General features: G+C 50.1%; 1 protein-coding gene and 1 long non-coding RNA gene across 6 annotated transcripts in view; one reads left to right on the top strand and one right to left on the bottom strand.

Moving 5' to 3' along the window:
* The window catches only part of LOC146798697 (nuclear RNA export factor 1-like), an 801,269-nt gene that overhangs the window by 326,527 nt on the left and 458,482 nt on the right, over positions 1-16,260 (top strand). For all 5 annotated transcript variants that reach the window (XM_085626008.1, XM_085626009.1, XM_085626012.1 and 2 more), the window contains exon 8: positions 15,916-16,004. In XM_085626008.1, coding sequence (XP_085482134.1) covers positions 15,916-16,004 — 89 coding nt within the window. The remainder of the gene's footprint in view (positions 1-15,915; positions 16,005-16,260) is intronic.
* Positions 1-16,260, bottom strand: part of LOC146798698 (uncharacterized) — a 103,133-nt gene that overhangs the window by 61,655 nt on the left and 25,218 nt on the right. The gene's annotated exons all lie outside the window — the stretch shown is intronic.

Below are 16,260 nucleotides of genomic sequence, written 5' to 3' on the forward strand. Positions count from 1 at the left end.
CAGAAGTAGGTCGTGGTTCCTACTCCCACTACTTTCTGGTTCCCAAGAAGGGCAAAGGGGGCCTACGCCCTATCTTGGACCTCAGGAGCGCCAACGCCTTCCTCCGGAAGGAGAGGTTCAAGATGCTCACCTTAGCTCAGGTTCTGGCTGCCCTAGACCCTGGAGACTGGATGGTAGCGTTGGACTTGCAGGACGTGTATTTTCACATCCCCGTCCTGCCGGCCCGCCGGCGTTACCTGCGGTTCACGGTAGGCCAAGAGCACTTTCAGTTCACCGTGCTCCCCTTCGGCCTCACCAGTGCCCCTCGGGTGTTCACGAAGGTGATGGCGGTGGTCGCAGTTCATCTGCGCAGATCAGGGGTTCCAGTCTTCCTCTATCTCGACGACTGGCTGTTAAAGGCGGGCTCGCCCCAGCAAGCCGTCTCCCACCTCCAGACTACGGCTGACCTCCTGCATTTGCTGGGGTTCTCCATCAATGTGCCGAAGTCGCACCTGAGCCCCTCCCAGAAGCTCCTCTTCATCGGAGCAGGTTCTGGATTCGGCTCAGTTCTGGGCCTATCCTCCGGAACAGCGAGTCCGGGATATTCAGGCTCTGATTCCCATCTTTCGCCTTCTATCCTGGGTTTTGGAAAGGTTGGTGCTGCGACTTCTGGGGCTGATGGCCTCCTGCATCCTGTTGGTGCATTACGCCAGGTGGCGAATGCGGGCTCTGCAGTGGGACCTGAAGTTTCAGTGGGCCCAGCATCGGGGCAACCTGTCCGACCATGTCTTGATCTCGGAGGGCACTGCGAAGCAGTTGCAGTAGTGGCTCACGAACCGCGATTGGTTCAGCGGCAGATCCCTCTCCCTACCCCAACCAGAGCACGTGGTAGTGATGGATGTGTCCCTCCTGGGATGGGGGGGGCCACATGGGGGAGGTGGAGATCAGAGGCCTCTGGTCTCCGGCGGAGACTCGGCTCCATATCAACCTTTTGGAGCTGAGAGCGATCCGGCTTGCACTGAAGGCATTCCTTCCCTCTGTCTGGGGAAGTGTGGTGCAGGTGTTCACGGACACCACCACCGCCATGTGGTATTGCAACAAACAGGGCGGGGTGGGGTAGTGGACCTTTTGTCAGGAGGCTCTGCGCCTCTGGACATGGCTGGAACACCAGGGCAACACCCTGGTGATTCAACATCTGGCGGGCTCTCTGAACGCCAGAGCAGACGAACTCAGCCGCCTGATGGATCACGAATGGCGTCTGAACTCGGACGTGGCGCCTGGTCTCTTTCTGCAGTGGGGAGAGCCTTGGTTAGATCTATTCGCCACCGAAGAGAATGCGCAATGTCCGCAGTTCTGCGCGTTGGAGTTTCCAAGGCGGCACTCGCTCGGGGACGCCTTTCGTCGCGAGTGGAGTTGCGGTCTGTTGTACGCCTTTCCGCCTATACCACTTCTGCCCAGAGTGCTGAAGAAGATCAGGCGCGACCGGGCCCAAGTCATCTTAGTGGCTCCGGATTGGGCACGAAGGTACTGGTATCCCGAGCTACTCAGTATGTCCATCGACCCCCCGATACGACAGCCTCTTCAGGAGGACCTTCTGTCGCAACAGCAGGGATCTGTCCTCCACCCGAACCTGTCCAGTTTCCACCTTCATGCGTGGAGATTGTGCGGCGACAGTTGATGCCATTTGACTTGCCTCCTGAAGTCTGTGATGTTATTCTGGCAGCCAGGCGTCCCTCCACAAAAACGGTATACGCCTGCAGGTGGAACAAATTTGTGGCATGGTGCACAGCAAAGGCTGTGGATCCCCTTTCCGCCCCTCTTTCTGAGGTTCTCCTCTTTCTTCTTTCTCTGGCCCAGCAGGGCTCTGCTCTGGGCACGCTTAAAGGTTATCTTTCAGCTATCTCTGCTTTCTTACGGCTTCCTGATCAGCCTTCTCTTTTCAAATCCCCTGTTTTTTCTCGTTTCCTCAAGGGCATTACTCACATGTTTCCTCCTGTCCCCTTCGTAATGCCTCAGTGGGATTTGAATCTAGTCTTGACTTTTCTGATGTACGCTCCCTTTGAGCCTCTTCACAATTGTTCCATTCGTCTTCTGAGTCTTAAGACTGCTTTCCTGGTAGCTATCACCTCGGCTAGACGGGTGAGTGAGCTCCAGGCTCTATCGTCTAAGCCTCCTTTTCTTTCTGTTCATCGGGACAAGGTTGTCCTCCAGACTCATCCTTTCTTTCTTCCGAAAGTGGTGACTCCCTTTCACATCGGGCAATCTGTCACGTTGTCCACCTTCTTTCCGCCTCCGCATCCTTCGAAAGAGGAAGAGAGGCTTCACCGTCTGGACCCAAAACGGGCACTGTCCTTTTATTTGGACCGCACCAAACAGTTCCGGGTGGACGACCAGCTTTTTGTTGGATACGTGGGTGCTAAGAAGGGACGGGCAGTACACAAGCGGACCATCTCGCGGTGGGTCGTATTGTGTATAAAATCTTGTTACTCCTTGGCTAAAAAGGACCCTCCTGTAGGGCTGAGAGCCCATTCCACTGGGCCACAGCGGCTACTACTGCCCTGGGACGGAGAGTTCCCTTGCAGGACATCTGTCAGGCGGCGACGTGGGCCTCGCTGCACACGTTTGCCAAGCATTATTGCCTAGACAGCCAAGTCCGGAGAGATGGCTTCTTTGGCCGTTCTGTTCTCCAGAACTTTATGGTGTGATCTTGGTTCGCAGACCCACCACCTGGGTTGGTATTGCAGGGGTATCTATTCTAAGGTGAGGAATCTAACTAACGTGTTTCTCTCTGAACAAGTTACTTACCTTCGGTAACGATGTATCTGTAAGAAACATTAGTTAGTTAGATTCCTCACCGCCCCACCCATCCTCCCCGTTCTGCGAACCGACATCTAGGGTTAAGGCTATCCTTTCTAGGGCCCTAGATTATTTGGCACCAGTGTCGGTCTCTTGCATGGCTCTGCGTTCCTGGCTCGGAAAGCTATGTACAAGAACTGACGTCAGCGCGCAAGGGTGGTGTCTAAGTACTCCGACGATGTCATTACGGCGCACGACGACGGACGCGGAGCCGCAGACGACTCCTAGGGACGCGCAAGGGGTATTGCTGATGAAAAATCTTTCCGGATCTAGCCTGACACCTGGGGATATTCTAAGGTGAGGAATCTAACTAACTAATGTTTCTTACAGATACATCGTTACCAAAGGTAAGTAACTTGTTCATCTGGTAGAGACTCTATCTAGCTGCAGATTCCTTACCTTTGAATTTCCCAGGCGTCAGGCTGGATCCGGAAACTTTTGCTGAGCATTACCCCTTGCGCGTGACATCGGGTGGCTCCATTCGGCTTCGCGTGATGTCGGCGTCGGTTGTGTCAGTTATGACGTTGCTTTGCCTATATAGGTGCCACTCAGACACGCGGAAGTCAGTACTTTTTGTTTTTCCTCGCCAGAAGCGCAGAGCCACGAAGTAACTGATGTAGTCGTATGCAAAACTAGGGCCCTGAAAAGGGGAAAATCAACCCTAGTCCTACCACATCAGTCCGCAAAGCGGGGAGGCATGTGTGGAGCTGTAAGGAATCTGCAGCTAGATAGAGTCTGTACCAGATAATGCGTTACCGAAGGTAAGTAACTTGTTCATGTGATGGAGACTTCTAGCTGCAGATTCATTACCTTTGAATCAGATACCCGAGCCATACCATCCCGGCTGTGGGTTGCGGACTCATGACCTAGACTAAAAAGTCCTGCAGGACTGATCAGGCAAAACGCCCATCCCTGCGCACTTGACCATCAAGGCAATAATGTTTTGCGAGCATGTGCAATGATGCCCACGTCGCGGCCTGACAGATGTCTTGAACTTGGATACCCTGAGCCAAGGCCGTAGTCGCAGCCTTTGCCATGGTGGAATCGGGCCCTTAATCCCTCAGGGGGCTGCTTCTTCTCCGAGGCATAATATATTGTGATACAGAGAACGACCCAGCAAGAAATGGTCCTTTTCTGCACTGCCCTTCCCTCTTTGCTCCCACATACCCCACAGTGAGTTGGTCATCCACCCGGAACTCTTTTGTGCGGTCAAGGTATAACGACAATGCTCTTTTCGGGTCCAGTCGGTGGAGACGCTCCTCTTCCTTAGAGGGATGTGGGGAAGCAAAGAAGGTGCGCAAAGTGATGAACTGACCCAGATGGAATGGGGTCACAACTTTGGGTAAAAATGATGCCCTGGTGCTAAGCACCACCTTGTCCGGAAAGGACATAAGATAAGGAGGCGAGCTGGATAAAGCCTGCAATTCACTCACCCTCTGGGCAGATGTAATCGCCACTAAGAAGGCTGTTTTGATGGTTAACAGCCGGAGGGGACTATTGTGCAAAGGCTCAAACAGAGCGCACATCTGATAAGTGAGGACCAAATTAAGGTACCATTGTGGCATAACAAAGGGCGTGGGTGGAAATAAGTGGCCGAGCCCTTTTAGAAATCTATGTACAATAGGAGATTTGAAGAGAGAAACCTGATCTGGCAGCCGCAGAAATGCAGACAGAGCAGAGAGATAACCCTTGAGAGTTCCCAAGGCAGAGCCCTGCTGGGCAAGAGTTAGAATGAATAAAAGGACAGTAGAAAGAGAAGCCGAAAGAGGGTCAATAGATCTTTCTGCACAGTATAATACAAATGTTCGAGGCATGTGAGCTGTAGATCACATGCTATGCATAGATTGCCATCTAGTGTTGGGCCCGGATGTTAGCAGTTTGTTTTTCCTCGAAGAAGTCTTCCTAGTCACGAGGTAGGTGACTCCTCCTTTCGGTGATAGTGCACATGGTCATCGACTCCATCTTCAGATTGTTTTTTTCCGTCATCGGGTTCAAATGTTACTCGCTGTGCTCTGGTGTGACACAGATTCTTCGGTTTCCCTCAGTGCGTAGAACACTCACCCTAGAGGGTATTGTTTCGGATCGCATATTCCATTCCTCGCGTATCGTGTTTATTAGGAAAAAACCCTCTTTCGATCGGAGAGTTCGTGGTAGGCCGTTGGGCCTAGCCCCTGGTTCGATTTGCAGTCGATGGAACGAACTCCCTTTAAATTCTGCCCTCGTGCCACGCGAAATACCCACGCACCGACTCACACGAAGTGTGTAACCTGTGCTTGTCACTAGTACACAGTGAGCAGGACTGCGACGCGTGCCGAGCTTTCCGCTCCAAAAAGACTCTTCGCGACCGTCGGGCTCGACGTGACATGGAGAGCCATCACACTGGCTCCATTCCGGACCTCTTCGGACCTCAATTAGATGAAGAAGCAGGTGACGCCATCAGGGCCGAGGAGGAACAGGATCTGATCTCCCTTTCCGAGGATGGCTCCGACCAGGATGAAGACATCCTGCATGTACAACGTACTGCAAGTACAGTCCCTACCTCGCCCGACTCCCAAGTCAACCTAAAAAAAGGCTCCGGACCAACCCACGCCCTAGGGCCCCGGACGACCCCAAGAACACGCTTCTGATGCCCTGTCTTCTAGCTTGGCACCGAAGCCTTCCAAAAAGTCTTCTGACTCCGAAAAGCCCCACTTCAAATCGGGTACCGAGCCAAAGCCTTCGGGATCGAAGCCAAAGTCTGACTCCGAACCTCACCACTTAGCACCTAAAACCACTTCGGATCTGAAAACACCAACCCGAAGCCGTCGGCACCGAAAACTTCGACGATGAAACAGACTGATGTACCGAAGTCACCTAAAAAGCAACGTTTCGACGATCCGCTTGATAAACCAGACCCGAAACAGAAGCTGTTGTACATTCATCCTAAAACTGGACACAGTACCACCAAAGTGACTTTAAAAAGAAGGACTGATTCTGAAGAGGAATATCATATTCCCTTTTAGAAGAGAACTATTGGAACTAACTTTTCCCCTCCTCCTCTTCCAGCACCACCTTCTCCTCAGTCTCTACCTGTGCCAACTTCATCTGAGCACTCACCACCACATACACCTGACCGTCAGGATGATGGGGATGGTAATGAAGACGGTCAGCCAGAACCTATAGATGAATGGGACAACCTCAACACTGACTCGCCCATAGACAACGATCCTGACTTATACCCTACCAAGCCCTCCCCACCAGACGACAGTGTAGGCTATATTGAATTGCTCGGCAGGGCTGCCAATTACCATGGGGTGCAACTCCACAAAGAATCCCTTGAAGAGGATTTTCTTTTTGAAAACCTTAATAGTACACAAAAATCAACACATATGTTACCCATGCTGAAAGGGATGATCAGACATGTAGGCGGCATATTTAACAATCCTGTCAGGGCACGTATCCTTACCCCTAGGGTGGATAAAAAGTATAAGCCAGCACCATCTGACCCAGTGTACATAAGGGGACAGTTACCCTTAGACTCATTGGTAGTTTCAAATGCACGCAAAAGGGCAAACTCCCAAACTACAGGATATGCTCCACCTCCTGATAAAGAATCAAAGCCACTCGATGCTTCAGGGAAAAGGGTGGCCTCACAGGCAGCGAACTTCTGGCGCATATCCAACACACAAGCGCTATTATCCAGATACGACCGTGCACATTGGGATGAAATGGAACAACTCATCCAATTTCTGCCCCAAGAGCATAAATCTAAAGCACCAGACGTAGTACGGGAGGGACGACTTATTTCAAACAATCAAATCAGGTGTTCCCTAGATGCTCCTGACACATCTGCCAAAACAGTAACCACTAGTGTCCTTTTAAGAAAACACGCCTTGCTACGTATATCTGGGTTCAACCCTGAGGTTCAGACCTCCATATTGAACACACCCTTTGATAAACAACACCTCTTTGGTCAAGTGGTAGATTCTTCACTGGAAAAGATGAAGGACGCTGAAGTGGCCAAATCAATGGGAGCCTTTCAGTCCATACAAGGCCATGGTTCCATTTGGCGCTCCTTCTATCGAGCAAGGTCCAAAAATACTTACTCAGAAACTGCATCCACATAGAAGGGCAATAACCAACCCTCTGGCTCTAAAAATTACTTCAGAGGGGGTTACAGAGGAAACAACGGCAAATGCAGAGGCAGAGGTTCTAACATACGTACCTCCCCCTCTACTACAAAACAGGGACTTACCCATACTTCCCCCGACCACTTAACACCTGTCGGGGGAAGACTGTCTGATTTTTTTATCAACTTGGCAGTCAATAACAACAGACAAGTGGGTTCTACAGATTATCCGTTCTGATTACTGCCTGGTGTTCATCAACACTCCTCCAAACATTCCTCCGAAGTCACACAAACTTTCACCGGATCACCTACACCTCCTCAAACAAGTGGGACAGTCTCTACTACTAACACCTGTACCACCACAACATCAAGGGTCGGGCGTGTACTCCTTTTATTTCCTAACTCCCAAAAAGGACTGCTCTCTCAGACCAATATTAGATCTCTGAGAGAAAAATATTTACATACAGTCAGACCATTTTCACATGGTAACGCTTCAACAGGTACTACCTCCTTTGCAAAGGGCGACTTTCTGTCTACTCTAGACTTAAAGGACACCTACTTTTATATTCCAATCCACCCTGCTCACCGCATATTTCTCAGATTTGCGGTAGCAGGTAACCATTACCAGTTCAAGGCACTCCCATTCGGAGTTACCACTGCCCTCAGAGTCTTCACAAAGTGTCTGGCCGTAATAGCTGCTCATCGAAGAAGACAAACATCCATGTCTTCCCATACCTAGACGACTGGCTCATCAAAGCCAGCACGTATCAACAATGTCTCAAGCACACTTCTATAACCTTTTGGTTACTTCACCAACTGGGGTTTACAGTCAATGTGTTAAAATCACAGCGTCAGCCAGCCAAAACTCAGAACTACCTAGGAGCCACTTTAGATACTCAAAGGGCTCTTTCGTTTCCCAACGCAGCCAGAATTCGAAACATTCAGGCGTTAGTTCTCCAGTTTCAAGCCAATCAATCACTTCCAGCTCGAGTTTATATGCAACTGCTGGGAATGATGGCATCTTGCATCATGATCGTTCCCTAAGCCAGACTGCACATGTGTCCACTTCAGGAATGTTTAGCCAGTCAGTGGAACCAGTCACACGGTCTATTAATCGATCTAGTGTTGGTAAGCGGCCGTCCTCATCGCTCTGTACAGTGGTGGAACACACAAAATGTGTCAAAAGGATGGCCCTTCTTAGACCCAGTTCCACAGACAGTACTAACAGCGGACGCGTCCCTTACTGGCTGGGGAGCTCCTCTTCAGCAACACAAAGTGCAAGGGCTGTGGAGCCACCAGCAGAGGATGCTCCATACCAATCATTTAGAGCTGATGGCAATCTTTCTAGCTCTCAAGGCCTTTCAAAATCACCTGCCTGGCAAAGCTGTCTTGTTTCGGACCGACAACATGACAGCTATGTATTGCATACAAAAACTGGGGGGGGGGGGGACACATTCTCTCCAGCTGTCCCACTTAGCCCAAGACATCTGGAGATGGGCTATTCACCTCAATATCTATCTCCTAGCGGAACACCTCCCAGGAGTAAACAACCAGATTGTGGACCTCCTTAGCAGACAGAGGTATCAAATACATGAATGGGAACTTCATCCTCAAGTTCTCCTCCCATACTTTCAAGCTTGGGGAATCCCTCACATAGATCTGTTTGCCACACCTCAAAACGTAAAATGCCAAAGCTTCGCCTCCAGGTACCCACACCCGTTATTTAAAGGCAATGCTCTATGGATGAATTGGTCAGGGATATTTGCTTACGCTTTTCCGCCGCCCACTCATTCCATCATTGGTTCGGAAACTCAGGCAAACATCTCTCAAACAAATCCTGGTAGCTCCTACATGGGCACGTCAAACCTGGTTCACAACCCTGTTGGATCTCTGTCTGGTACTGCATCAAAAATTACATTTAACTCCCAGGCTCCTCACACAGAGGCATGGTGAAATCAAACACCCAGATCCCAAACAACTGAACCTCGCGATCTGGCTCCTGAAGTCATAGAGTTTGGTTATCTGAGCCTTCCACCAGACTGTATGAACATTATTAGGAAGGCCAGAAGACCTACCACAAGAGCCTGCTATGCAGCCAAAAAGGAAGCGTTTTGTTATCGATTACAATAACAATCACAACCCTCCTGATGCTTCCATACAGACTATACTCTGCTATCTGTTACATTTGCAGCAGTCAGCTTTGACCTATACATCCATCAGACTGCATCTTGTGGCGATAGCTGCGTATCTTCAAAATAGGCAGCATCTATCACTTTTTAGAGTGCCTGTAATAAAAGCATTCATGGAAGAACTAAAACAGTTATACCACCAAGACTTCCACCTGTTCCAGTATGGAATCTTAAAATAGTCCTTGCAAAGTTAATGGGCCCACCATTTGAACCCATGCACAAATCTGAACTACAATTCCTCACTTGGAAAACAGCTTTCCTCATTGCAATCACTTCATTAAGGAGAGTGGGTGAACTACAGGCACTGACCATAGAAGAACCATTTTTCCAACTTCTCAAAGATAAAGTGGTTCTTCGTACAAATCCCAAATTCCTACCTAAGGTAGTATCTGCATTTCACATAAATCAGTCGGTAGAATTACCTGTATTCTTCCCTCAACCTGATTCTGTTGCATAACGAGCTCTACACACCTTAGACATTAGGAGAGCACTATTTTATTACACTGAAAGAACAAAATCATTTCTTAAGACCAAACAACTCTGTCGCTTTTGCACTACCTCACATGGGCAATCCTAGCTCCAAATCAGGTATTGCTAGGTGGATTGTTAAATGTATGCAAAAACCAAGAGGACTCTACTTGTACCCCCTAGAGGGCATTCCACTCGTCAAATAGGGGCTACTATGGTTTTCTTAGGGAACATCCCTATTACTGATATCTGAGAGCTGCAACATGGTCTACACCACACACATTCACCAAGCACTATTCTGTAGATGTGCGAGCAAGCTAATGTGGGCCATGCAGTACTTAAAACCCTATTTCAGACAACTCCATCAGTTACAGGATAGCCGTCGCTTGGGAGACACTGCTGTATAGTCTATGCATAGCATGTGATCTACAGCTCACATGCCTCGAACGGAAAATGATTCTTACCCAGTATGCATCTGTTCTTGGCATGTAGAGCCATAGAATCTCATGCGCCCACCCACCTGCCCGGGTACCTGTAGCTGCTGTAGTTCTCTTGTTACTGTACATACATACGCATAGACATCTCTATTCTTTACTACTACTCCATTCTCTCACTCTCTGCGGGAAAACAATCTGAAGATGGAGTCGATGACCATGCGCACTATCACCGAAAGGAGTTGTCACCTACCTCGTGACAAGGAAGACTTCCTCGAAGAAAAACAAACTGCAAACATCCAGGCCCAACACTAGATGGCGATCTATGCATAGCATGAGATTCTACAGCTCTACCTGCCAAGAACAGATGCATGCTGGGTAAGTAGTATTTTCCTTCTGCCAATGGCAGGTTTATTCCGTCTTGGTGAAGGGCTTCCTGGCCGCCAGAATAATGTCACAGACTTCGGGAGGGAGGTCAAAAGCTATCAACTGTCGCCGCTCAATCTCCACGCATGGAGGCGCAGAGTTGACAGGGGCAGCCTGATCAGAGGATCGATACTCCTGCTCAGAAGCGCTGGATACCAGACTCTCCTTGCTCAGTCCGGAGCCACAAGAATGACATGGGCCCGGTCCCTTTTGATCTTCTTCAGAACCTTGGGCAGAAGTGATATGGACGGAAAGGCTTACAACAGGCCTGAGCTTCACTTGTGACGAAACGCGCCGCAGAGCGATAGCCGCCTTGGAAACTCCAGCGCGCAGTACTGCTGACATTGCACGTTCTCTTCGGGGGCGAACAAATCTAGCCAAGTTTCTTCCCACTGCTGAAAGAGACCTTGCGTCACCTCCGACTGTAGACACCATTTGTGATCTGCTAGGCATCGACGCCTGTGATCGTCTGCCCTGGCATTCAGAGAACCTGCCAGGTGTTGAACCACCACGGTTATGCCCTGCTGTTCCAGCCATGTCCAGAGCCGCAGGGCCTATCAACAAAGAGTCCACGACCCCACCCCGCTCTCTTTGTTGCAGTACCACATGGCGGGGGTGTTGTCCGTGAACACCTGCACCAACTTCCCCTTGACAGATGGAAGAAATGCTTTCAATGCCAAGCGAATTGCACGGAGCTCCAACAAGTTTATGTAGAGCCCTGTCTCTGCCGGAGACCTGTGTCCCCTGATCTCCATCTCTCCCATGTGGCCACCCCATCCCAGAAGTGATGCATCTGTCACGACTGTGAAATCTGGTTGGGGGAAAGAGAGAGAGGTCTGCTGCAGACCCAGTCGCGGTTCGTTAACCACCACTGCAGATCCTTCGCAGTTCCTTCTGAGATCTGAACCACATCGGTGAGATTTCCCTGATGCTGTGCTTATTGGAACTTCGAGTCCCACTGCAGAGCCCGCATACGCCATCTTGCGTGTCTTACCAGCAGGATGCAGGAGGCCATGAGACCCAACAGCCTCAGAGTCCGCCTCACTGAAATCCAGGATAGAGGCTGAAATATCGGAATCATACCCTGAATATCCTGGACTCGCTGCTCGGGAGGATAAGCCCAAAACTGCACTGTGTCCAGAACAGCTCCAATGAAAGGGAGCATCTGAGAAGGAGTCAGGTGTGACTTTGGCACGTTTATAGAGAACCCCAGCAAATGCAGGAGGTTCGCCGTAGTCTGAAGGTGGGAGATGACAGCCTGGGACGAGGACCCCTTCAACAGCCAGTCGTCGAGGAAGGAGAAGACTGAAACCCCTAACTTGAGCAGTTGACCTGCAACCACCGCCATCACCTTGGTGAACACCCGAGGAGCACTGGCAAGGCCGAAGGGGAGCACGGTAAACTGAAAGTGCTCGCGGCCCACCTTGAACCGCAGGTAATGCCTGTGGCCTGGCAGGATGGGGATGTGAAAATACGCATCCTGCGGGTCCAGCGCTATCATCTAGTCATTTTGGTCTAGGGCAGACGAGACCTGAGCCAAAGTGAGCATTTTTAATTTCTCCTTTTTGAGGAAGAGATTTACATTCCGAAGATCCAAAATGGCTCGTAGCCCCTTGTTCTTCTTCGGAATCGGAAAGTAGCGACAATAACAGCCACTGCCTACTTCTGAAACTGAAACCCTTTCTATTGCTCCTTTGGCCAAAAGAGCTGAAACTTCCTCTTGGGGAAACTTTAAATGATCCTCCGTCAGCCGTTCCTCTGACTTGGCAGAATAGTAGGAGGGAAAGGAAAGGAATGGAATTGCCCTCCTGGACGATCTGCAAGACCCACTTGTCTGATGTTATAGATCTCCAGCGGGGGGAGATGATGACGAATTCTCCCACCCATGGAGTAGTGTGGTCCTGCGGAATCAGCTTAGGAGTGCTTGGAGACTGTGGCTGCTGGGGGCAGTGTGGTAGACGATTTCTGGCTTCCATTCCGAGGTCGGAATGTACCGCGTCCACGCACGGCTTGAGCAGTCTGTGCGGGACGGTGGCTAGGATAGGGCTGACGTGGCTGGAAACGAAAAGGGCGAAAGGAAGACTGGCCATGAGGAGTGGAGGAGAGGCCCAAGGATCTGACCCTAGCTCGAGAGTCCTTGAACCTGACCAGGGCTGAGTCAGCCTTTTCTCCAAAAAGGCGGGTTCCATCGAAGGGCAAGTCCATCAAACTGGCTTGGACATCCCCCGAGAAGCCAATTGTACGAAGCAAGGCGTGGCGTCTCAAGGCCACCGTCGTGGACATGGATCTTCCCAGCGAATCGGTCGTGTCTAATCCACACCGTATGGTGAGTTTTGCTGCATTTCTCCCGTCTTTGACAGCTTGGGAGAGCAGAGCCCGGGCCTCCTCCGGGACTAGTGGCAGCACACTCGCAACCGTCTCCCAAAGGGAGTGGCAGAAACGGCCCAGAAACGGCCCAATAAGCATGCGGTATTCACCAACCGCAATGCCAGACTGGAGGAAGAAAACATCTTCTTCCCAAAGGAGTCCAGTCTCTTGGATTTCCTATCCGGAGGTGCAGAAGAGAATGGGCCCTGGGATGTAGAAGCCTGCACCACCATACTTTCTGGGGTGGGGTGTTGGCTGAAGAACATTCAGTCGCCCGGAGGTGGGCGATGGCGGCGTGCAATCGTCCTGTCCACAGGAGCCCCTGTGCTAGATTTGGACCATGTACCTAGAAGGACGTCCGTAAGTGCCTCATTAAAGGGCAATAGGGGTTCAGTAGTGGAAGTCCAAGGTTGAAGCGCTTCTGTCAGGAGATTAGTCCTGACCTGCACTGAGGGCCTTCAAGTCCAAGGACTTCAGCTGCCCTCTTAACCACCATGGCATAGGATGCCCCATTCTCTGTAGCTACTGTAGGTGGAGAGAGCATGTCAGTATCTGGAGAAGTATCCAGATCACTGACTTCCCCAAGTTCCCCATACCAGTCCATTGTCTCCTCAAAGACATCCTGGTTCTCTAGAGGGTCTCCAGACTCCTCCCAATCCTCTCCTGAGCCTAGCACCTCCTCAAAGTGCTCAGGTGACAACATAGAACCCCTGGGTTTTGTCGACGTCGGAATCGGCGTTGCTCGATGCCGTTCCGGCTCCGTGTCGTTGGGTATGAGGATGGGGCTCACGCCACCGACTGGCATCGACAACGTCGTAGGCACGACTTAGGATTCGACGCCGGGGACGGTCTCGTTGGCACGACCAGCGTCGATCTGGATCCGGGATCGGATCCCTGAGACCCCACCGGCGCCATGGCCGGAGCCGACAGCGTCGAATGCGATGGGGCCCAAAGGCTCACCAGTGGGGTTGTTCTGCTCAAATACTGGGCACATAGCCTCGTAAAAATCTTTAATTTGAGCCAGAGTCGCTCCGGCTCCCGGGAAGGGCGGGAGGCACGAAGTCGACTCCGCAGAACCGTGCCTGGAGCGTCGGTGCTCCTTATCTCTCTCGATGACAGACGCCAGTTGAGGTGAAGTCGACGTCCACTTCTTGTTCTTGTGCTCTTCCCCGAGTGTCCAGAGGACCTCGAATGGGAGGAAAAGAACTTAGGGCTCCGTGAGCGGTCCCTTGACCTCCTTTTCTTCGAGCGGCACCGTGACCTCCTCGGAGTCTCGCGTACCGTAGCGTCGACTGCCGGGCCGCGAGCAACTTTATCGCTTGCTCCCTCAAGGTTTTCAGGGCCATGGCCCGACAGTCTGAACATGACTTCTAATCGTGGTCGCATTCAAGACACCACAGACAAATGCGGTGGGGTATGGTAACCGACATCATGCGGGAACAAGTCCCGCATGGCTTGAAACCTGTCTTCCTTGAAGACATCCCTCGCACACAAAGTCGGATCAAAAATGTCTACAAAAAGTTGCGAAAAAACCTGCCAAAAAGCGGCAGAGGGGTAGCTCTTCCCGGATCAGCGCTTAACTGACGAGGAAAGAAAAGAACTGCAACCGCGTGCCTGGGTGGTGCCTATATAGGCACTGCGATATCATAACCAATGCTAACGACGCTGCTGATGACATCACGTGGAGCCGAATGGAACCACCCGACGTCGCGCGCTAGGGGTATTGCTCAGCAAAAGTTTCCGGATCCAGCTTGACGCCTGGGAAATTCAAAGGTAAGGAATCTGCAGCTAGAAGCCTCTATCAGATAAAGAGAACTTCAACAATACACCCTAGAGTGCATTCCACTCTCAAAATAGGGGCTATTATGGCTTTCTTAGGAAATATCCCCATAGTTGACATTTGTAAAGCTGCAACATGGTCTACACCGCACATATTCACCAAACACTATTGTGTAGATGTGTTAGCAAGGCAGCAAGCTAATGTTGGCCTGTATAATCTCTGCAAAGCATGTGATCTACAGCTCACATGCCTCGAATGGATAATGTTACTTACCCAGTAAGCATCTGTTCTTGGCATGTTGAGCTATAGATTCACGTGCCCACCCGCCTCCCCGGGTACCTGTTGCAGTTCTCTCTCTTACTCTATATACATACGCATGGGCATCTCTATTCTTTACTTACTAACTCCATTCTCACCCTCAGCGGAAAAACAATCAAACAATGGATTAAGTGCCCATGCACACTATCACCGAAAGGAGGAGTCACCAACCTCGTGACTGGAAAGCTTTCTTCGAAGAAAAACAACTTGCAAACATCCGGACCCAACATTAGATGCCAGGAGTATGGAAAGCATGTGAACCTACAGCTCTACATGCCAAGAACAGATGCTTACTGAGTAAGTAACATTATCCTTTTCCAGGATTTGTATCTCTCAAATTGATATGAATGCCACGCTACCTCTTCAAAAAAATAGCCCAGCTAAGATTTTGTATAGTTGACGCCCAAGATACTTAAAAAAAATTAAGTTCTATATTAAAACAGTGTAACTAGTCAAAAATATTTTTTTGTATTGCAGTAAACAATCACATTGAAGTAGTAGATGGCGTATTTTTTGTTGGACACAGCTAATCAATGGTATACTTAACAAACTCAGACCATACAAGTAGGTGAGGGAATTGGATATTGTTTCTTCTCCCTCATCCTCCACTTCCAATGATTTCCCATTTCCATGAGTACCTGGGGTCCAGGCGCTGTCACAAAACTCATAGAACTCTCTACACCATCCCCATCGCGTGTCATCTACAGTAATTTGTACTTGTAGCACTTAGCCCCCATCATTCAAATCTACCCACATGCCCTCTTGCTGCATTCCTTTAGAATTTGTAGAAAAATAGCCTGAGGTATGCAGAGCAGGAGGGCACATAGTCTGCTGGAGCCCAGATAACACATGTACTCCATACTCCTATTTTTAGTGCGATTTTGCTGTGAAAATCTCATTAGCAAGTTGGAAGTGGGGATAGTGCATACAAATACAAGAATCGCTATTCGGTGTAAGGTTTAACTATGTAATTTGTTTGCTGTCTTTCAGAACTCCTAACACAGCATGTAATGGTGGGATTGTTTAGGAAGGATCACATGCGGGCTGTGCTCCGGATTATCAAGGAAAACATCCCTGAGGTGAGTGAGGCAAACCTGGGTTCCAGACATCAAAGTCAGATATGTGTTAATGTAGCATACATTCTAATACAGGTGGTTGCCTCCAAACATTTCAATGCACAAAAAGAAAATTAGACACAGCTACTGCCTAAGTAAACATGACCATTTTCTATATAAGGGCCATTTTTTTTCGCTTCTCACTTCCAGTCCAAGTGGAAGGAAAGAGGAATAGCCAAGCTCGAGCCGTGCAGCTTCACCTAAAATACCTTGGTTCCCA

Source organism: Triturus cristatus, chromosome 9 (genome assembly GCF_964204655.1).
Source record: "Triturus cristatus chromosome 9, aTriCri1.1, whole genome shotgun sequence".
NCBI lineage: Eukaryota > Metazoa > Chordata > Amphibia > Caudata > Salamandridae > Triturus > Triturus cristatus.